This window comes from Bombina bombina, chromosome 3, assembly GCF_027579735.1.
Source record: "Bombina bombina isolate aBomBom1 chromosome 3, aBomBom1.pri, whole genome shotgun sequence".
NCBI lineage: Eukaryota > Metazoa > Chordata > Amphibia > Anura > Bombinatoridae > Bombina > Bombina bombina.
This window is the reverse complement of record NC_069501.1, coordinates 1,108,757,917-1,108,782,394: the sequence shown is the minus strand read 5'-3', so window position 1 is coordinate 1,108,782,394 and position 24,478 is coordinate 1,108,757,917. Positions and strand designations below refer to the sequence as shown.

At 36.5% G+C, this 24,478-nt stretch overlaps 1 protein-coding gene across 1 annotated transcript in view; it reads left to right on the top strand.

Annotated features, from left to right (window-relative positions):
• RXFP2 (relaxin family peptide receptor 2) overlaps positions 1-24,478 on the top strand; it is a 215,758-nt gene that overhangs the window by 75,132 nt on the left and 116,148 nt on the right. Inside the window, exon 6 of the mRNA XM_053705563.1 lies at positions 4,382-4,453. Coding sequence (XP_053561538.1) covers positions 4,382-4,453 — 72 coding nt within the window. The remainder of the gene's footprint in view (positions 1-4,381; positions 4,454-24,478) is intronic.

Genomic DNA, 24,478 nt, shown 5'->3' with positions numbered 1-24,478 from the left:
TTTGGGGGTTAGTGTTAAGCTTTTTTTAAGGGTTTATTTGGTGGGTTTTAATTTTAGATTAGGGTTTGGGCTTTTGAAAAAGAGCTAAATGCCCTTTTAAGGGCAATGACCATACAAATGCCCTTTTCAGGGCAATGGGGAGCTTAGGTTTTTTAGATTAGGTTTTTATTTGGGGGGTTGGTTGTGTGGGTGGTGGGTTTTACTGTTGGGGGGGTTGTATTTTTTTTTTACAGGTAAAAGAGCTGATTTCTTTTTTTTTATTTTCATAGGGCTCTTAGATTAGGTGTAATTAGTTTAAATATTTGATAATTTATTTTTTTATTTTGTGTAAATTAGTGTTTATTTTTTTTTAACTTAGTGTTTGTTATTTTTTGTAACTTAGTTGTTAGTTTTTTGTAACTTTGTAATTTTTAATAGTAGATTTAAATTATTTGAGTAGGGTTAGGTTTTTAAATATGTAATTTAGTTAATTTAATTTGTAGTTTAATGTAATTTTAGTATAACAGTTAGGGTAGGTTAATTATTAGTTTAATATAGTTTAATGTAATTTTAGTATAATAGGGTAGATTAATTATTAGTTTAATATAGTTTAATTTAAATCTAAAGGTAAGTTTTAATTTATTATAAGATAGGGATGAGTTAATATTTAATATAAAGTTAGCGGGTTGTTAAGTTTAGAGGTTTATAGGTTAATTTAGTTTATGGCGATGTGGGGGGCAGGCGGTTTGGGGGTTAATAGGTTTAGAAAGTGGCAGTGATGTGGGAGGCTAGGGGTTTAGGGGTTAATAACTTTATTTAGTTGCGGTGGGCTCCGGGAGCAGCGGGATAGGGGTTAATAACATTATGTATGTGGCGTGGTCCGGGAGCAGTGGAATAGGGGTTAATAAGTTTATGTAGGTGGCGGTGGTGGCGGGCGGCAGATTAGGGGTTAATAAGTATAATGTAGGTGGTGGCGGTGTAGGGGCGGCAGATTAGGGGTTAATAAGTATAATGTAGCTGGCGGCAGTGTATGTGCGGCAGATTAGGGTTGTTTAGACTCGGGCTTATGTTAAGGTGTAAACGTTACTTTTATTCTCCCATAGGAATCAATGGGATATCGGGCAGCAGCGAACATGAGCTTTCGCTGCTTTCAGACTCCCATTGATGAAGACTTCTGCCCGGTTGGATGAAGACTTCAGCCCGCTTGGATGAAGACTACTGCCAGATTTGATGAGGACTTCTGCCGCTTCGTTGAGGATGGATGTCGGGTCTTCAGAAACTTTAAGTAGATCTTTGGGGGTTAGTGTTAAGCTTTTTTTAAAGGTTTATTTGGTGGGTTTTAATTTTAGATTAGGGTTTGGGCTTTTGAAAAAGAGCTAAATGCCCTTTTAAGGGCAATGACCATACAAATGCCCTTTTCAGGGCAATGGGGATCTTAGGTTTTTTAGATTAGGTTTTTATTTGGGGGGTTGGTTGTGTGGGTGGTGGGTTTTACTGTTGGGGGGGTTGTATTTTTTTTTACAGGTAAAAGAGCTGATTTCTTTGGGGCAATGCCTCACAAAAGGGCCGTTGGTAGTTTATTGTAGGCTAGGGTTTTTTTTATTTTGGGGGGGCTTTTTTATTTTCATAGGGCTCTTAGATTAGGTGTAATTAGTTTAAATATTTGATAATTTATTTTTTTATTTTGTGTAACTTAGTGTTTATTTTTTTTTAACTTAGTGTTTGTTATTTTTTGTAACTTAGTTGTTAGTTTTTTGTAACTTTGTAATTTTTAATAGTAGATTTAAATTATTTGAGTAGGGTTAGGTTTTTAAATATGTAATTTAGTTAATTTAATTTGTAGTTTAATGTAATTTTAGTATAACAGTTAGGGTAGGTTAATTATTAGTTTAATATAGTTTAATGTAATTTTAGTATAATAGGGTAGATTAATTATTAGTTTAATATAGTTTAATTTAAATCTAATGGTAAGTTTTAATTTATTATAAGATAGGGATGAGTTAATATTTAATATAAAGTTAGCGGGTTGTTAGGTTTAGGGGTTTATAGGTTAATTTAGTTTATTGCGATGTGGGGGGCAGGCGGTTTGGGGGTTAATAGGTTTAGAAAGTGGTAGTGATGTGGGAGGCTAAGGGTTTAGGGGTTAATAACTTTATTTAGTTGCGGTGGGCTCCGGGAGCGGCGGGATAGGGGTTAATAACATTATGTATGCGGCGGGGTCCGGGAGCAGTGGAATAGGGGTTAATAAGTTTATGTAGGTGGCGGTGGTGGCGGGCGGCAGATTAGGGGTTAATAAGTATAATGTAGGTGGCGGCGGTGTAGGGGAGGCAGATTAGGGGTTAATAACTATAATGTAGCTGGCGGCAGTGTATGTGCAGCAGATTAGGGTTGTTTAGACTCGGGGCTTATGTTAAGGTGTAAACGTTACTTTTATTCTCCCATAGGAATCAATGGGATATCGGGCAGCAGCGAACATGAGCTTTCGCTGCTTTCAGACTCCCATTGATTCCTATGGCATCCTCCGCCTCCATGGCGGCGGATTGAAAACCAGGTACGCTGGGCCGGAATAGTGGCGAGCGTTCCTGTTAGATATTTGTTAACTAGCAAAAGTAGTCAGATAGTGCTGAATTTGCATTCGGAACATCTGTAATGACGTAAGCATCGATTTGTGTCGGACTTAGACCGGCGGATCGTATGTTACGTCACAGATTTCAACTTTTGCCGGTCTGTAGGCTTTGATAAATAAGGGGAATCAAGCTTGCCACAATTAAGCTGCGGAATTCCAGCATATTTGCGGTTGGTGGCTTGATAAATAGGCCTTGTTGGGTTTAGAATCATGAACTCTTGTTAGGTTGTCAAGGAGCCTTGTCAGTAAGGCTAGATCATCTTCAAAAGTTATTAAGGCTGACTTCATCTACCTTTTCTAGCAGACTGGGCATCCCTGCCATTAAACTATATAGGGCCAGATTACAAATTTAGCGCACTAATTGTAATCCGGCTCATAGTTGTGTTACATGGTTTAATACATGATATCCTGCACAAAGAACCACTAGCAAGACGGAAAAACAATTATTGCATGCACAACACTTTGGAAACTTTGTGTAACAGTTAAATATCTGCAGGCCTGTTTTTTTTATGGCAAAGTGATGTCTCTGGATAGATCATAATTTGCCTTGCAGTCTCACAGACATGAATGAGGAGCTGCCGGCGGGTGCCCTGTGGCAATCTGTAGGTGTGGTTGGGATTTTCTGAACAGGCTGCCTCTGTGTCCAGGCCTTCTACTTCAAGGTCTAATACATTATCCACACCTTTGAGTCTTCCATAATATGGTTTGGCATCTGAGCATTGCTATTTGAAGAAATGTGGATTATCTGACTTGGGTCTTAGTAGTTTCTACAACCTGAAAGGTTTACGCACTGAGGCAATTGAATGCTCTCTATGTGCATATAATAATGCAATGTGTAACTAACTTAAAGGGATATGAAACTCAAAATTTTCCTTTGTAATTCAAACAGCATTCAATTTTAAACAACTTTGTAATTTACTTTTTTTATCAAAAGTATTTTTTTCAAAAGTATACCTAGGTAGGCTCAGGAGGTGGTTGGTGGCTGTACGTATATGCCTCGTGACATTGTCTTACCAATCTGTTCATCTAGCTTCGAGTAGTGCATTTCTGCTCCTTCTTCAACATAGATACCAAGAGAATGAAACAAAATTGACAATAGAAGATAACTGAAAAGTTGTCTGAAAAATGTATGTTCAATCTGAATCCACAAACCCATGAGTTTCATGTCCCAAAAAAAACTAGTGCTATAAAACTCAATGTAGAAATTTATATTTTTTCTAAATCCAAGTTATCAGAGTTTTCGAAATGTAAACAAGTAAAAAATTGGTGTCAAAATTGAGTTTGTGCATCTTTTTTTAAAGGAAAGACTGTTTTAAATAATGATATACAGTGGAAAAACTAGTTGTATTATTATTTTAGATCAATCTCTGAATCATATATAAGAAACAATGTTGTAAGACACCCATTACTCACTAAACCAACTATTTCCAATTCAACCAAATAATTGTAAAGATAATCTAATCTTTTAGTATGTGAACACTTCATTATTATTATTTTTATTTTATTTTTTTAAATAATAAAGTTAATGAATAGGACAGCCAAAAGTAAATTTAAAATGTTATAGAACATTAAAAAAAAAAAAAAAATTTTAATCTAAATTGGTTGTATTTATTGTACAATTTTTAGCACAACTATTTGACAATGCTGGAACATTAACTATTATTGACACAGCTAAAAAGTTCAGAAAGAACATTTTAGGCATCTTTGCTAGTCAAGGTTACTTTACAGTATATTTGCACGTGATTAACCAATAGCTGTATATTATCATTTTTACAGATATCTAAGCAACAACTGTATATGCAGCCTACCAGCAGGAGTATTCCGTCACTTACATGAGTTAGAATGGTTGTAAGTACATACTTATATTTTTGCTTTTTTCAAACTTTCACCTAAGAATGTAAGCCAGGTAGCTGCTGTAGCCATTGCAGTCTTCCCCTGCATGTCCGTTCTCTAATTTAGTGCATAGAAGAAAATTTGTGTTCCTATAAACAAGGACAGTAAGCACAGGGCATACAGGACCTTTTGCCTTACACCTGCCCAGTCGCTAGCATTATTATTTGTGCATTATGCAGGGTGCTAGCTGTGAGCCAAGTCAGGACTGGTCCCACCCTTTTCATAGTTAAAGCCTTTATTAAGAAATGAATATTGCATATATATGCTTTTACATGTTTTCATCTACTTAATGGTAAAGGGCTCCAATGCACTTCTGTATATGTCTTTATATGTATACATATGTATTTATTTGTTAATATGTGTATATATGTCTGTAAATACATATAAATAGATAAATACATCTGTACACACACCTATATATATATATATGCACAAACATAGACATATTTAGACAGGTACAGTATATGTATGTATCTTAATGTTGTACTCCTTTCGCTGCCTTTTTTCTTAACACCTGAGACCTCGTATGTTTGAGTCCTTATCACATTTTTGTGCAATATTTTTTTTAAATAATTGTATTAGATTGTGTTAATATGAGTGTAACTGTACGTTGCAATTTATTTTTGATGTATTTTGTGACACATTTTTGTTTTGCGAAACAGTTAACCAGAGCTCTGAAGTTGCAGTAATCATTCTAGCGTAAATCGTAATTGCACTCAAGTGATCGCGTTTACTTTCAACTCGTAATACGAGTGGTAAGCCCAACGAGCTCAAACCCTAGCAATATACCCCTTATCGCTCAGGCGCAAACTTTTGCGCTTCCCTCATAACCTGGGCCTAATTTTTTTTTTATGTGATTAGTACATTATACTACGGGGTTGGGGTATGGTTAAATAACAAAATGCCCAGGCTATTTTTTGGCACTAGTCCAGCCCTCAACTCCTATTTTATTGTTTAACCAAATAACACCTCCACATCTATTCTGTACACGATAGAACAAAAAAGGCAGCACAGAATTTGTATTTGCAGATAAAAGAGGATAGTTTAATCCAAAGTCAGTTCATATGAATACAACCATGCACACTTCGCTTGCAATTTTTACAGCACCGGAAGTTTCCACTTGGTGTCTGTAACACTAACCCGACAGGTCTGCCTGAAGCTACGCATTCCATATCTACATGTTCATCTATTCTGTACACCTTTTCTCTCTTAACTTGTTCCCACACACAAAGTGAATTTAAACAGTTTTGCTGTAGGGCAGGTAAAAGTGTTGGACATAAGGAATGCATAGGTAGACCGTTGAGAAATATTGGATTATACACAATTGTAGTTTGAGTAAAATATGCACACTTCATAGTGTTTAAAATATTTAAGCCCCCAATGCTCCACCACCCCAATAAAAGGCTTTTCATAAAAAACATCCTATAAAGCACTGTATAGAATCCTTTATAAATCAAAATGTCACATGAGTACTAACAAATTGAGTACAGAACATTTCACTTTCATTATAAGTACCCCGCATTATTATGTTGTAATGTTCTCAGCAAATTAAAATGTTTGAATTTCAAAAAAGATTTACCTACAATTGTTAGACATTTTACTTGTGCATATAGATTAGCAAACACACGATAAAATCATTCAATTGTGTTTAATTAATTTAACAGAAGGTTTTAAATGTCTCTGATAAGATTAATAATAATTTTGTTATGTTCATTGCTTTTGAAGATAAATGGATGTCTTCTGTACTGAATACAAACTTGTTTAAGCATTTCTAATAGACAGTGGCCTAGATTTGGAGTTTGGCGGTAAAAGGGCTGTTAACGCTCCGCGGGCTTTTTTCTGGCCGCACCATAAATTTAACTCTGGTATCGAGAGTTAAAACAAATGCTGCGTTAGGCTCCAAAAAAGGAGCGTAGGGCATTTTTACTGCAAATGCAACTCTCGATACCAGAGTTGCTTACGGACGCGGCCGGCATCAAAAACGTGCTCGTGCACGATTCCCCCATAGGAAACAATGGGACTGTTTGAGCTGAAAAAAAACCTAACACCTGCAAAAAAGCAGCGTTCAGCTCCTAACGCAGCCCCATTGTTTCCTATGGGAAAACACTTCCTACGTCTGCACCTAACACTCTAACATGTACCCCGAGTCTAAGCACCCCTAACCTTACACTTATTAACCCCTAATCTGCCACTCCCGCTATCGCTGACCCCTGCATTACACTTTTAACCCCTAATCTTCCGCTCCGTAAACCGCCGCAACCTACGTTATCCCTATGTACCCCTAATCTGCTGCCCTAACATCGCCGACCCCTATGTTATATTTATTAACCCCTAATCTGCCCCCCACAACGTCGCCGACACCTACCTACACTTATTAACCCCTAATCTGCCGAGCGGACCTGAGCGCTACTATAATAAAGTTATTAACCCCTAATCCGCCTCACTAACCCTATCATAAATAGTATTAACCCCTAATCTGCCCTCCCTAACATCGCCGACACCTACCTTCAATTATTAACCCCTAATCTTCCGATCGGAGCTCACCGCTATTCTAATAAATGGATTAACCCCTAAAGCTAAGTCTAACCCTAACACTAACACCCCCCTAACTTAAATATAATTTACATCTAACGAAATTAATTAACTCTTATTAAATAAATGATTCCTATTTAAAGCTAAATACTTACCTGTAAAATAAACCCTAATATAGCTACAATATAAATTATAATTATATTATAGCTATTTTAGGATTAATATTTATTTTACAGGCAACTTTGTATTTATTTTAACCAGGTACAATAGCTATTAAATAGTTAAGAACTATTTAATAGTTACCTAGTTAAAATAATTACAAATTTACCTGTAAAATAAATCCTAACCTAAGATATAATTAAACCTAACACTACCCTATCACTAAAATAATTAAATAAACTACCTACAATTACCTACAATTAACCTAACACTACACTATCAATAAATTAATTAAACACAATTCCTACAAATAAATACAATTAAATAAACTAGCTAAAGTACAAAAAATAAAAAAGAACTAAGTTACAGAAAATAAAAAGATATTTACAAACATAAGAAAAATATTACAACAATTTTAAACTAATTACACCTACTCTAAGCCCCCTAATAAAATAACAAAGCCCCCCAAAATAAAAAATTCCCTACCCTATTCTAAATTAAAAAAGTTACAAGCTCTTTTACCTTACCAGCCCTGAACAGGGCCCTTTGCGGGGCATGCCCCAAGAAGTTCAGCTCTTTTGCCTGTAAAAAAAAACATACAATACCCCCCCCCAACATTACAACCCACCACCCACATACCCCTAATCTAACCCAAACCCCCCTTAAATAAACCTAACACTAATCCCCTGAAGATCTTCCTACCTTGTCTTCACCATCCAGGTATCACCGATCGGTCCTGGCTCCGATATCTTCATCCAACCCAAGCGGGGGCTAGACATCCACTGAAGAAGTCCAGAAGAGGGTCCAAAGTCTTCCTCCTATCCGGCAAGAAGAGGACATCCGGACCGGCAAACATCTTCTCCAAGCGGCATCTTCGATCTTCTTCCATCCGGTGCGGAGCGGGTCCATCTTGAAGCAGGCGACGCGGATCCATCCTCTTCTTCCGATGTCTCCCGACTAATGACGGTTCCTTTAAGGGACGTCATCCAAGATGGCGTCCCTCGAATTCCGATTGGCTGATAGGATTCTATCAGCCAATCGGAATTAAGGTAGGAATTTTCTGATTGGCTGATGGAATCAGCCAATCAGAATCAAGTTCAATCCGATTGGCTGATCCAATCAGCCAATCAGATTGAGCTCGCATTCTATTGGCTGATCGGAACAGCCAATAGAATGCGAGCTCAATCTGATTGGCTGATTGGATCAGCCAATCGGATTGAACTTGATTCTGATTGGCTGATTCCATCAGCCAATCAGAAAATTCCTACCTTAATTCCGATTGGCTGATAGAATCCTATCAGCCAATCGGAATTCGAGGGACGCCATCTTGGATGACGTCCCTTAAAGGAACCGTCATTAGTCGGGAGACATCGGAAGAAGAGGATGGATCCGCGTCGCCTGCTTCAAGATGGACCCGCTCCGCACCGGATGAAAGAAGATCGAAGATGCCGCTTGGAGAAGATGTTTGCCGGTCCGGATGTCCTCTTCTTGCCGGATAGGAGGAAGACTTTGGACCCTCTTCTGGACTTCTTCAGTGGATGTCTAGCCCCCGCTTGGGTTGGATGAAGATATCGGAGCCAGGACCGATCGGTGATACCTGGATGGTGAAGACAAGGTAGGAAGATCTTCAGGGGATTAGTGTTAGGTTTATTTAAGGGGGGTTTGGGTTAGATTAGGGGTATGTGGGTGGTGGGTTGTAATGTTGGGGGGGGTATTGTATGTTTTTTTTTTACAGGCAAAAGAGCTGAACTTCTTGGGGCATGCCCCGCAAAGGGCCCTGTTCAGGGCTGGTAAGGTAAAAGAGCTTGTAACTTTTTTAATTTAGAATAGGGTAGGGAATTTTTTATTTTGGGGGGCTTTGTTATTTTATTAGGGGGCTTAGAGTAGGTGTAATTAGTTTAAAATTGTTGTAATATTTTTCTTATGTTTGTAAATATCTTTTTATTTTCTGTAACTTAGTTCTTTTTTATTTTTTGTACTTTAGCTAGTTTATTTAATTGTATTTATTTGTAGGAATTGTGTTTAATTAATTTATTGATAGTGTAGTGTTAGGTTAATTGTAGGTAATTGTAGGTAGTTTATTTAATTATTTTAGTGATAGGGTAGTGTTAGGTTTAATTATATCTTAGGTTAGGATTTATTTTACAGGTAAATTTGTAATTATTTTAACTAGGTAACTATTAAATAGTTCTTAACTATTTAATAGCTATTGTACCTGGTTAAAATAAATACAAAGTTGCCTGTAAAATAAATATTAATCCTAAAATAGCTATAATATAATTTTAATTTATATTGTAGCTATATTAGGATTTATTTTACAGGTAAGTATTTAGCTTTAAATAGGAATAATTTATTTAATAAGAGTTAATTTATTTCGTTAGATGTAAATTATATTTAAGTTAGGGGGGTGTTAGTGTTAGGGTTAGACTTAGCTTTAGGGGTTAATCCATTTATTAGAATAGCGGTGAGCTCCGATCGGAAGATTAGGGGTTAATAATTGAAGGTAGGTGTCGGCGATGTTAGGGAGGGCAGATTAGGGGTTAATACTATTTATGATAGGGTTAGTGAGGCGGATTAGGGGCTAATAACTTTATTATAGTAGCGCTCAGGTCCGCTCGGCAGATTAGGGGTTAATAAGTGTAGGTAGGTGTCGGCGACGTTGAGGGGGGCAGATTAGGGGTTAATAAATATAATATAGGGGTCGGCGGTGTTAGGGGCAGCAGATTAGGGGTACATAGGGATAACGTAGGTGGCGGCGCTTTGCGGTCGGAAGATTAGGGGTTAATTATTTTAAGTAGCTGGCGGCGATGTTGTGGGGGGCAGGTTAGGGGTTAATAAATATAATACAGGGGTCGGCGGGGTTAGGGGCAGCAGATTAGGGGTACATAAGTATAACGTAGGTGGCGGTCGGCAGATTAGGGGTTAAAATTTTTAATCGAGTGGCGGCGATGTGGGGGGAGCTCGGTTTAGGGGTACATAGGTAGTTTATGGGTGTTAGTGTACTTTAGGGTACAGTAGTTAAGAGCTTTATAAACCGGCGTTAGCCAGAAAGCTCTTAACTCCTGCTATTTTCAGGCGGCTGGAATCTTGTCGTTAGAGCTCTAACGCTCACTGCAGAAACGACTCTAAATACCGGCGTTAGAAAGATCCCATTGAAAATATAGGCTACGCAAATGGCGTAGGGGGATCTGCGGTATGGAAAAGTCGCGGCTGTAAAGTGAGCGTTAGACCCTTTAATCACTGACTCCAAATACCAGCGGGCGCCCAAAACCAGCGTTAGGAGCCTCTAACGCTGGTTTTGACGGCTACCGCCGAACTCCAAATCTAGGCCATAATCTGATAAAAAAAAATTACTTCATTAGAGAAGTGTTTAAATTAAATCATTGGAGATTCTCATTTGAAAAATATGTAATTGTGGTTCAGTCTTTATAACTATGTTAGATACATGATTTAATTGATGCCTAATTTGCAGCCTGTCACCAGTCTTTAATATGAATTACTTTGTTCAAGTCAGATTAGCTTTTGTTTGTTGCTTTCTCAAAATTGCATTTCACGTTTGAATAGAAGCATAATTGCAATACACTAGCATTAACAAGAACTAATTTGGGCCCCACAACAATGACTGGGCCCAGGGCAGCTGCCCCTTTTGCCCTGCGTTAAAGACAGCCCTGGTGACATGTCAAGTCCACAAGCCAAGTTGGCACACTGATAGCTTTTACTGGAAAGATTTTACAAATACAATTCAATTCAAAATGTAAATGCACTTATTTCCCTGTAATTGTTTTTGCTTTGTTTTCTCAAATCATATTTAACTAGAACAAAAGAATAACGGAAAATTTTAGAATATATGTGATCTAGAACATATTAAAATGTCTGATGTAATATAAATAAATTAACAGCGAAGATTTTGACTCATTAGTCAATAAATACAATAATAATTTAAAGAATCATTATACTTAATCAACTATGGCCTGCAATCCTATGCAGTTTTTCAGCCCAAAACAATATTTTTTTTTAATCAACTTTATTACATTTTTATCAGACGGTACAATTTTTTGTCTTAAACAGTAACACTTTGCAACAATAAAAATAGACAATTCAATATATATTCAAAAAATATTGAAGCATACAATATTATGTGACATGTGTCTTGTGTCTAACTGCCCCGCATAAATTACAATCTCATTATTTTACCACAATGACTACTTATCAATAGTCTTAACGGCCTAGGTAGGTGATGATGTGCCATTGTCATTAAATGTAATTGTAATATATCTATCCCAGGCAGCTTTCATTGTCAAGTATGTTGAGATATTTCTGATTTTTAAGTAACCATATTCCTCTAGAGTGAGGATCTTAAAAAAACTGCTATCTCCATTGGGATATTCTGTAGCTAGTCAATGAATTCCAATGGAGTGTTATGAGGGATTTCAGACTATTACTAGCTATCAGGTAGATTACAAGTTTTGCTTTTAACGTTGAAAAAAGCAGCGTAAAAGCAGTAATGCAGCTATTGCGAGTTGTGTCAGTATAGCTATACCGCAGGCATTTTAGCCTGTAACGCAACGTCCATTCCGCACTCAAAAAAATGACTTTTTTGCGTGGGATTTTCATAGTGCTGGTATTACAGGTTGTGCGGTGAGGCTAAAAAGCTTGCATTACAGCCTATACCGACACATCCATACCGCCATCTGAAAGCAGTAGTTATGAGTTTTGCGCCACAAAAATGTTTCACAAAACTAATAACTAAACTGTTACAAAGTACACTAACATCCAGAAACTACCTATTAACTCCTAAACCGCTGCCCTCCCGCATTGCAAACACTTATTAAACCTATTAACCCCTAATCTGCCGCTACCGAAATTGCCAACACTAATACAAATTATTAACCCCTATTCCTCCGCTCCCCAACATCACCGCCACTATAATAAAGTTATTAATCCCTATTCCGCCACTCCCCGACATCACTGCCACTATAATAAAGTTATTAACCCCTAAAACTCCGGCCTCCCACATCTCTACAACTAAATAAACCTATTAACCCCTAAACCTCCAGTCTCCCACATCTCCGCCACTAAATAAACCTATTAACCCCTAAACCGCCGCCCCCCCACATTGCAAAACACTAAATAAAACTATTAACACCTAAACGTAACACCCCCTAACTTTAAATTAAAATTACAATATAACTATCTTTAAATAAATAAAAGCTTACCTGTGAATCAAAAATAAACCTACCATTCAACTATAAATTAACCTAACATTACTATTCTAATAAAATAAAAAATACTACCAATTAAAATATCTAAATTACAAATTTAAAAAACCTAACACTACAAGAAAAAATTAAAAATCTAAAATTACAAAAAATAATAAACAGTAAATTACAAAAAATAAAAACCACTAAGCTTACAAAAAATAATAAACAAAATTATCAAAAATAAAAACAATTACACCTAATATAATAGCCCTATAAAAATAAAAAGCCCCCCAAAATAAAAACACCCCCTAGCCTACAATAAACTACCAATAGCCCTTAAAAGGGCCTTTTGTAAGGCATTGCCCTAAGTTAAACAGCTCTTTTACCTGTAAAAAAAATACAAAGTCCCCCAACAGTAAAACCCAACACCCAACCAACCCCCCAAAATAAAAAACCTAACTCTAAAATAAACCTAAGCTACCCTTTGCCCCTAAAGGGCATTTGTATGGGCATTGCCCTTAAAAGGGCATTCAGCTCTTTTTCATTGCCCTTAAAAGGGCATTTAGCACTTTTTCAAAAGCCCAAACCCTAATCTGAAAGAAAACACCCCAAAAAATAAAAAAAATACCCAACACTAACCAAAGAATATCTACCCATGGTTGCTGAAGTCCGAACATCCAGGCGGCGAGAAGTCTTCATCCAGACGGCGACATCTTCATCCATCATGGGGGAGTCTTCTATTTTCATCCAGGTAGCGCAGAGCAGAGCGGCGAAGACATCCAGCGTGGAGCGTCCTCTTCATACGGTCCCCGCCGTTCACTGAAGTTCAGTGCAAGGTAGCCATTTCAAAGTACCTTGCATTCCTATTGGCTGATTTGATTCTTCAATTTCAAATCAGCCAATAGGATGAGAGCTTCGAAAATCATATTGGCTGTTCAAAACAGCCAATAGGATGAGAGCTATTGAATGATGTCAGTAGTGTATGGAGAGTTATGTTCAAAGTATTCATTAATTGACTTTTCGATTCGCTGAACAGATTGCGTGTCATCTAGACACCATATATATGTTGGAGAAATATTAAGTCGGTCCATTTTAGTGTGTATGGGATCATTGAATGGTCTGACCATAGTCTTGGAAGTATGGTTATGTCTGTTACCCTTGCTAGAGTGGTGACATCAGACATTATGTAATCAATGCGCGAATATCTGGCATGAGGATATGAGTAAAATGTATAATTGCACTCTTCTGGGTGGAGAATCCTTCATATGTCGTGAGTTGCCAAATCCTTCAAGTATTTTTTTACTTCTCTTATTGTTTTATGAGAAACTGATGATGTTTGAGTCAAATTATCTAATTGAAGATTTATAGTGAGATTGAAGTCACCTCCCATCAATAGATGGCCTTTTGCAACTTCTAATAGCTTGTCTGTAAGTTGTTTGAAAACGTTTCTTGTTTAATATTGGGTGCATATACATTAACAAATGTCACCACTGTATTATAGTCTTGCAAACAGAATTAAAAACCTACCCGCTTTGTCTTTATACTTGTTAAAAAGTTATATCGGGATGTTCCTTTTAATCAATATACCTACCCCATTTGTTTTAATAGTGTTGGAGGCATAATATGTTGTCCCAAATTTATATTGAAATGACTTTGGCTCTCTCCCTTGTATAAAATGGGTCTCCTGTAAGAACACCAGGTCTGCTTTTTTGTCAGTGAAGTCTCTGAGGGCCATTGATCTTTTGTACGGGCTATTTAGCCCTTTTGCATTAATTATATTTAATTGTATAGAGTCTGAGGTAATCATATTGTAGTGTATGTAAGATAGATATGTTTGTGGAGTCTATAGTTGTGATGTTTATACGGGTTGTTGTGGTTATTGGTCAGCTTCTTGATGTCAATTGTCTTTAGCAGTAAAGCAAACTTATAACTAACAACATAACATAACTTTGTAAACATAGAACAAATAGACATGTGTCCAACAAATGAAAGGAGGTCTGCTAGCCAGAATACTTTCCCCCAGTGTATTAACATATTTAGGTAGCCGAAGAGAGTACCTGTTACCTATCATTCTCCTGTAAGAACACCAGGTCTGCTTTTTTGTCAGTGAAGTCTCTGAGGGCCATTGATCTTTTGTACAGGCTATTTAGTACTTTTGCATTAATTATATTTAATTGTATAGAGTCTGAGGTCATCATATTGTAGTGTATGTAAGATAGATATGTTTGTGGAGTCTATAGTTGTGATGTATATAGGGGTTGTCATGGTTATTGGTCAGCTTCTTGATGTCAATTGTCTTTAGCAGTAAAGCAAACTTATAACTAACAACACAACATAACTTTGTAAACATATAACAAATAGACATTTGTCCAACAAATGAAAGGAGGTCTGCTAGCCAGAATACTTTCCCCCAATGTATTAACATATTTAGGTAGCCGAAGAGAGTACCTGTTACCTATCATTGTTCAAGGCAATAAGTGTTAACTTGACATATAAACCTGTATTCGTAAGAACACATATTAATCCCATTTCTGAAGCTCTGAACTTAGATAGTCTCTAATGACAGTATATGAAAAAGCATTCACTTCTGTGACTTTTGTGTTCATTAGGCTGTGATAGTTCGAACCAACTTATAACAAGTATTGACATAAAAAACAGTAGTTTATATAATAAGTTTATATCTTAAAGACCTGAAGAACATATAATTTTAAAAGTCTGTATAAAGATAGTCATTACTGTATGCTTTCAGGGTTAAATCTGGGTGGTAATGCTAATAAAAATTAGTCTATAAATGTTTGAACAATCTCACCCATCTTGTAGTCTGGTCTTCAGTTCATGTGTTATTCTGATCTGTGACGATAGTAGAAGGAGCTATTTTGGTCTTCCTCTTGCATAGCAGAATTTTCTGCGCATTTCTTTAGACGATCCTGCAGTTTCATGAGCCATCTTATCAGTAGGGTTATCTTCAAGTTCAGTTGGAGCTTTAATTATTATGTTTAGTCCTCTTGCTAGAAGATCTGTAGGGTCTTATACTGTAAGTGTATGTGGAACCTTCATGTCACATGAAGGCAGAAGGGGAAGCCCCATCTATACCTAATGTTTTTCTCGTGTAGGATTGATGTGATAAATCTTATTACTTTCCTCTAATGAATGGTAGTAGGACTGAGGTCCTGAAACACCTGTATCTGATGATCCAAGTATGAGATCTTTCATATTTTCCTTGCTGTCTGCCATATTTTTTCTTTATCCGTAAAGAGAAGGAATTTCAGGATAAAATCCCTTGAAGGTGCTGATGGAGATGGGGAGGCCGCAATGCTCTGTGAGCTCTTTCCAGTTCAAGGTTTTCTGTGTTAGGATCTGTTTGAATATGTTTAAAAAATCCTTAAAAGTAATCACGCAGTTCTACATTTTGGATGGATTTGGGAATCCCTCTTATTCTCAAGTTATTGGGGCGCCCCCTGTTGTCTAAATCTTCTATTCTTTCTTGTAGAGCATCTAGCTTGGAATCTTGTATGTTAGCTTGTGTGGAAATGTTATCTATTATCGTATTAACTGTTCCCTGTATTTCTTCTACATATTCCACTCTGTGGCCTATGTCTGTGATAACTTTTCTCATTTTTGTCATCTCAGTTGTGATCAAGTTCTTAAGGGAGTAAAAATCCCCTTTTGTTGGTAACTTTGCGATATCTTCTTTCAACTGGGATGCATATTCCATTGAGATGGAGACATTAGAGGCTTGTGAATCTGTATTTGCATTCGCAGGGTTTTGAAGTGTATGCAAAACATTTTTTTTTATTTCAAATGGCAGAACAAATATTGCCCTGGCTGTTTATTTCCCTTGTAAATAGTTCTTCTATTGATTTAAGGAAAAAAATAAGAGATAGTAAAATTATACATTTAGACCTAGATTACAAATGGAACACAAAAATATTAGCGCTATTGTGCATTAATATTGCTCGAGAATAATCAAAAATGTTTCTATTTCGTGCTTGTATTTCAAATTCACAAGTTGTTTTTTATTACTCAAGAAACAGTCTTGGATAAATACAAAACAGGTATATCTTAGACTCTTATCCTATCCTCTTTGGCTCACTCAGGGAGATAGACAGTGATTCTCTCTAACATGGTTGGTAGTCAGGGTTAAGTAAACAGGTTTAAGAGTGGCGCTCTAGAAAAAGCTAGTTAGAAAACAATAGATAGTAGCTAGACTGTAGTTAGCAATAAATATTTAATTCACATTTAATGTATAAAATATGATAAAACATATCAAATCATGTTCAGTGTATAATTATAAAAATCAAAAAATGATTCAAAGTTGTGGCCACAACTAAAAAGGCAAACACTTTAAAACAGTGTAGTTGATAAACAAGCTATATACACAGTAGATTAGACAATTTCAAAACCTGTAGTCCTATGCAAATGCGTTAGACAAATATTACAGCCATTATTTTCAGAAAGTGAGCAATGGTAAAAACCTTGGTGGGTTGATATTTTCCTTTTTATACTCTCCTGTATCTATAAAAAGAATCATCTTGTAATCCACAGAGTTATGTATTGTCTAATACTCCTTAGTCTGCCCCAAATAGGGAAAATATGTGTAAACTGACCAGTCAGTAATGTGGATGTTGGTTCCAATGTATCTGCCCTACCGGACCTCCGTAGTGGTATACCAGGTACCCCAGAGCAATGAAGATGGTCAGCTGCTTCCGATATAATCCTCCTCACTGCTAGCATTTAGCATCTTGGCAGCGTCTTCACTGACTATACTGGGGGGTGGTCGCATGACCTGTTACCAAATGGATAACCATAATGAATTTTAGGCTCCAAATTCAAATAATTTCAGCACTGAATGCCGTATTTGTCACTTTCACAATCTTTATGTGCTATCCTTATGTGCAACAAGTCCTTCTTCGGAAGAGGCTGACCATCGTCATTGTTCTGGGGTACCTTGTATACCACTACGGAGGTCCGGTAAGGCAGATACATTGGAACCAACGTCCACATTACTGACCGGTCAGTTTACACATTTTTTCCCTAATTGGGGCAGAATAAGGAGTATTAGACAACACATAACTCTGTGGATTACAAGACAATTCTTTTTATAGATACAGGAGAGTATAAAAAGGAAAATAACAACCCACCAAGGTTTTTTACTGTTGCTCACTTTCTGAAGTTTTTACCGTTGCTCGCTTTCTGAAAATAATGGCTGTAATATTTGTCTAACGCATTTGCATATGACTAGAGGTTTTGACATTGTCTATAATCTACTGTGTATATAGCTCATTTATCAACTACACTGTTTTAAACAGTTTGCCTTTTTAGTTGTGGCCACAACTTTTGAATAATTTTTAGATTTTTATAATTATACACTGAAAGTGATTTGATATGTTTTATCATATTTTATGCATTACATGTGAATTAAATATTTATTGTTAACTACACTCTAGCTACTATCTATTGTTTTCTAACCCTCAAGCAATAGTCTTGGGCAGGCCAACATCTGCATGTCAAATAGCACAGAGGTACTTAATATCTCTCTCACATAATAGACTCTAAAATTCATGTTGGGTTTTGCCCTAGAGCTAAGCTAAGGGTGTTTTAAGCTGGTAGTGCAAATGTGACAGAGTACTTCATATAGTTCTGTACTATAATAATAATTGTTTACTTCAGATTTTAAAAAGCACTAAATTTTATATTATTAATTTGGATTATGCTTGAGCGCTACACTTAACTCACCTCTTGTAATATGAGCACAATAAGCTTGCTAGTAGTTATCCCTTAACTATGCTTTTAAAATATAGGACACCTGTTATTGAAAAGGTTAAGCATGACTAAGGTCAAGTAGGCCGAAAGGTTGCTTGATATCTTTTTGCCACAAAGGATTAAAAAAAGAAGTGCTTTTTATAATGGTACTGTAACATATTATTGGATTGGAACACCAGATTGTGTGTTATTCTTTGCATGAGGTTGTGCAAAAGATAACACACCCTGCACTGTTGATTGCACTACACTTGTAAGAATTTGGTAAAGGTATGAAATGATGACCAAGTAGCTGAATTTTACATCTGTTCTTTGGAAGCATCATTTCTAAAAGCTACGGGCAGTGACTACTGGCAGTTATTCTTTCAGGGGAAGTCTTCCCTGTTGCTAGTAATTCTTTGTGAATCAAAGCTTTAAGCCAAGCTGTCAAGTTGATTTCAGTAGTTTTCTGTCCCTTGCGGGGGACTTGAGAAATTAATAAACGAGTAAGAAGAATTTCTGAATTCTTTAGTGGTTTGAAGATAACATTTCAAAGCTCATACTACATACATATTATGAAGTAATTTAGATGGAGAAGTTAGGCTCCTTAAATCACTGATTGGTGAGTCTACCACTAAGTTAGATAATGATTCGTCTTGTAGTCTAAAGAAATCTTCTGAGACACACTATTATAATCTCCATTCTACTATTGCAACATTTGATGCTGCAAAGAAAACAAGTGGAATCTGGCTAAAGATACCGCATCTGAAGCCGCTACCATAAGACCAACTACTTCCATGCGTTGAAGCAGTGTAGAAAGAAGAGTTTGAGTTGAAGAAGACCACAGGGCTTCCGCAATCTGATTTTGCAAACATCTGTGAGAAATAATCTCATTGTTACAGAGTTTATGAAAAAGCCCAGAAAAGCAACAGCTTTTAGGGAGGCAGATTTTCCAACCATGGGAATGAAGAAACTTAAAAACTGTCTATGTATGTTGCTGAGTCTTCTGAAAGAAGCAGCTTGTACTAGAATTTCATCTGGGTAAGGAGTTACTGACGAGCCCTGAGCTCTCACTACAGACAAAAGAGCGCAAATAACCTTTTGAGAAGATTCTTGTTGCTGTTGTTAGACCAAATGTGAGCGACACACATTGGTAATGCCTTTTTAGAAGAGCAAATCTGAGAATTTTTGTATGATCCCTGTGAAAAAGGTGTATGCAAATAGGAATCTTTTAAGACTAAGGTAGACATAAATTAACATTTCTGGACAAAAGGTAATATAGTGCAAAAACTCTAAAATTAGAACTTTCAGAAATTTGTTCTGAGCTCTGAGATCCAAAATCGGCCTGTAAGTCTCATCTTTCTTTGGAATAATAAAAGAGCTTCAACAGGGCCCCTGAATCTGTTCCACCAAGGGGACCAGAGTAATCACTTTCATGGCCTCTAGGTGTGTTACACATGCCAAGAAAGCTCTGGCCTTTAAATTACTTTTTGGAATATTAAACAGGAGGGCGAGACCAAAAGCCCATGTGGTACCCCTAGCGAATTATGTTCAGTACCCAAGGAACTTGAATGGAATTTTTTTCAAGCCCCCTGAAAAAGGTTCAGTCTGCCCCTACCAGAACTGGGTTGAGTCTGGGTCGGGGGCCCCAACCTTTATGCTGATTAGGAAGAAGGGCTTTTTTCTTGGTCTTTTTGGACTTAGACCAAGAGGAACTAGGCTTCCAAGCGGACTTGGAGGTGTCTGACTTCTGAGACACTGAAGAGGAGAATATTTGTGTCTTGGAATGTCAAAAGGAGTAAAATTGTCTACCAGAATTAACACAGCCCTTAGCCTTTTTTTCTTGCGGCAGGAAAGCAAAATTTGCACTCAACGGATTAGCATGTCTGACGATCTAGCATACGTGCAAGGGTTAAAAAAGAAAATGTCCACTAAACACAACATAAGTACATAAAAATAAACTATCACACTCACATATACACTTTCTGATAAAAAAATATTTAATATAAATATTATTTAAAAAATGTTTATAAGGGTTAAAGGGATATGATAATATGACAAGGTATTTGACTGGAAAGGGCTAAAATGTACAGGGAGTGCAGAATTATTAGGCAAATGAGTATTTTGACCACATCATCCTCTTTATGCATGTTGTCTTACTCCAAGCTGTATAGGCTCGAAAGCCTACTACCAATTAAGCATATTAGGTGATGTACATCTCTGTAATGAGAAGGGGTGTGGTCTAATGACATCAACACCCTATATCAGGTGTGCATAATTATTAGGCAACTTCCTTTCCTTTGGCAAAATGGGGCAAAAGAAGTACTTGACAAGCTCAGAAAAGTCAAAAATAGTGAGATATCTTGCAGAGGGATGCAGCACTCTTAAAATTGCAAAGCTTCTGAAGCGTGATCATCGAACAATCAAGCGTTTCATTCAAAATAGTCAACAGGGTCACAAGAAGCGTGTGGAAAAACCAAGGCGCAAAATAACTGCCCATGAACTGAGAAAAGTCAAGCGTGCAGCTGCCAAGATGCCACTTGCCACCAGTTTGGCCATATTTCAGAGCTGCAACATCACTGGAGTGCCCAAAAGCACAAGGTGTGCAATACTCAGAGACATGGCCAAGGTAAGAAAGGCTGAAAGACGACCACCAATGAACAAGACACACAAGCTGAAACGTCAAGACTGGGCCAAGAAATATCTCAAGACTGATTTTTCTAAGGTTTTATGGACTGATGAAATGAGAGTGAGTCTTGATGGGCCAGATGGATGGGCCGTGGCTGGATTGGTAAAGGGCAGAGAGCTCCAGTCCGACTCAGACGCCAGCAAGGTGGAGGTGGAGTACTGGTTTGGGCTGGTATCATCAAAGATGAGCTTGTGGGGCCTTTTCGGGTTGAGGATGGAGTCAAGCTCAACTCCCAGTCCTACTGCCAGTTTCTGGAAGACATCTTCTTCAAGCAGTGGTACAGGAAGAAGTCTGCATCCTTCAAGAAAAACATGATTTTCATGCAGGACAATGCTCCATCACACGCGTCCAAGTACTCCACAGCGTGGCTGGCAAGAAAGGGTATAAAAGAAGAAAATCTAATGACATGGCCTCCTTGTTCACCTGATCTGAACCCCATTGAGAACCTGTGGTCCATCATCAAATGTGAGATTTACAAGGAGGGAAAACAGTACACCTCTCTGAACAGTGTCTGGGAGGCTGTGGTTGCTGCTGCACGCAATGTTGATGGTAAAAAGATCAAAACACTGACAGAATCCATGGATGGCTGGCTTTTGAGTGTCCTTGCAAAGAAAGGTGGCTATATTGGTCACTGATTTGTTTTTGTTTTGTTTTTGAATGTCAGAAATGTATATTTGTGAATGTTGAGATGTTATATTGGTTTCACTGGTAAAAATAAATAATTGAAATGGGTATATATTTGTTTTTTGTTAAGTTGCCTAATAATTATGCACAGTAATAGTCACCTGCACACACAGATATCCCCCTAAAATAGCTATAACTAAAAACAAACTAAAAACTACTTCCAAAACTATTCAGCTTTGATATTAATGAGTTTTTTGGGTTCATTGAGAACATGGTTGTTGTTCAATAATAAAATTAATCCTCAAAAATACAACTTGCCTAATAATTCTGCACTCCCTGTATATGTAGTTCATCAGCTTTATACACAAATATGAAGAACCCTGGATATGTAAAATACTACTAATGTATCCTGGTGTATAGATGATTATAAATAGTTATAGGTATAGATATATACAGATATTTATATAGAAATATCTATTTCAAAATAGAACATATTACCCTATGTGAAGAACATCGGGATGTGAAATATTTACAGTAAATACATAAACACTTTATTAAAGATGAATATTGCATAAATATGATTTTTCATGTTTCAGCTACTTGACGGCAAAGGGCTTCAATGCACGTATATATTCATATGTCTATATATGTAAACATATATATTTATATGAGTGATAAGATTAGTATTAAGGCGCACAGCTCAAAAAAGATTGACCAATGTTATGTCAATTTTAATGTCAGAGGAAGATATTGTATAAATCAAGGTCCAGTGTATGTTATTTGAATCACCACTATATTTAACATATAGTTCCTGGTTTTATACTGTCAGTGTAGATGTATTACAATATCTTATAGCCTTACTACAGAGTTAGGTGAGTAGGGGTATAGGTATGAGTGTTAGTTTTTTGTTTCCTCTGTAGTAGACGGTGGGATCGAAGAGTTCAATATGAGATGAGACCTGCCTTCTCATCTCATATTGAACTCTTCGATCCCACCGTCTACCAAATGACAGAGAGATTAAGCTAAACAAGGAGGAAAGGGAAATAAAAACTTTCTACCACACTAAGGAGGCAAAAGAAGCGGTTGTACAGGATTGCTGAGAGACAACTTTATCTTAAAGGGACGCATTTACTTACCTCATAGGATTGAGGTTGAATCTAGTAAGTGGGCACTTACTTCTAATAATTGGATGTCACAAGTTTATGATACATCTGGGACTGATGTAATGATGTACTGTGTTTAAATTCACTCTGTGTGGGTTTTTGTTTTTTTTGCATCTACTATATGTGAACAAATTATATAAATATTTACCTTTGTACACTACAGAGGAAACAAAAAACTAACACTCATACCTATACCCCTACTCACCTAACTCTGTAGTAAGGCTATAAGATATTGTAATACATCTACACTGACAGTATAAAACCAGGAACTATATGTTAAATATAGTGGTGATTCAAATAACATACACTGGACCTTGATTTATACAATATCTTCCTCTGACATTAAAATTGACATAACATTGGTCAATCTTTTTTGAGCTGTGCGCCTTAATACTAATCTTATCACTCACACATTTGCTTCATAAATACAAATAGGACATTGATAGTTGGGGACCTATCGGTAATCCTATTTCAGGTATTAGGCTGCCGTTTCATTCATAGAACCAACAGACGACTGGTGTTGGGAGGGCACACTTAGCGCTGATTACCACCTGTTCTCTTTTAACTAAATATATATTTATATGCTTATATATGTATATATGTTTTAAAATACATAAATACACATATAAATATATAAATACATATATTATATATTAGATGTGTTATTATGAGTGTAGCTGTACTTTTAAATGTAATTTAAATGTTTTTTGTGCAACATTTTTTTATCTCACGTAACAGTTAATCAGAGCTCTGAAGTCACGTTAAATTCAATTGCGCTCAAGCAAATGTGTTTACTTTCAACTTGTAATATGTTCGCTAAAACGCGCGCAAAGAGTCGGGATAAACCAGTTATCACTCATGCAACAGTTAGCGTGCCACTTGTAATCTAACCCAAAGTTGTTGACCACTGTTTTCATGTATTGAAGAACATTTATAGAATTATAAAATAGTATTTATTGTCTCTTAACACCTAATACACTTCATAGGTACACTACTTAATTAGGTAAGGATAATATTTCATATGTTTTTCTGTTCTTAAAGGATTACTTTCTGTTATAATTTTTAAGCTAAACAACTAACATATTAAAGTTAATAAACATTAATTAAAACCTACTGACCTATATTTTCTCCAAAACGAAGTTTCATAACGTTCTAAAAGTTATATCTTTTATTCGCCGATGATGTCACGTTATCCTGCCCACTATTTTCAGCACTGCATGTTCAAAATGCTTAAACCAATAACTTTGTGTTTAAAGCGCCTTTTTGAAACCTAGGTATTGTAAACGGATTGGTACAGAGCAAAGGATACCCACGGAGTGGGTTTGGAAAACAATTAAATTTGCAGACAAGATTTCTGATATACGGTAGAGATATGTTAATGAAATGCTATTGATAAAAAGCGTATTTGGGGTAGTTAGTTAGTAACAGGCATAGGAAATATTTACTTACAGTGGCCCTTTAAACTTAGTATTTCTTATCCACTTTGCAAGAACAAGCAGTAATAACTTTATTCAAGACTTGCTCATTTAGCTCAAAAAAGGCTGAAATCAGTGTTTGAAAACAGTTTTACTCTACATCTGTGTGTTGTAATGGTGGTGATATTTTCAAAGCAGCATTGCCACCTATATTGAAGATGGAATATAAATGATCCCTTTTACACATGTTGTGCTTTCCATACACAACCAAATAAATGAACGGCAACCTACTAAAACTAAAAGAATGTATTAAAGGGACATACAAAGTTGGGATAGATACAAAATATAATAATATTTACTTTAATTACTTTACCTGCAAATTTATACTGCAGTGCTTCCCCATTACCCCTTTCTTTTAAAGGGACAGTCTAGTCAAAATTAAACTTTCATGATTCGGA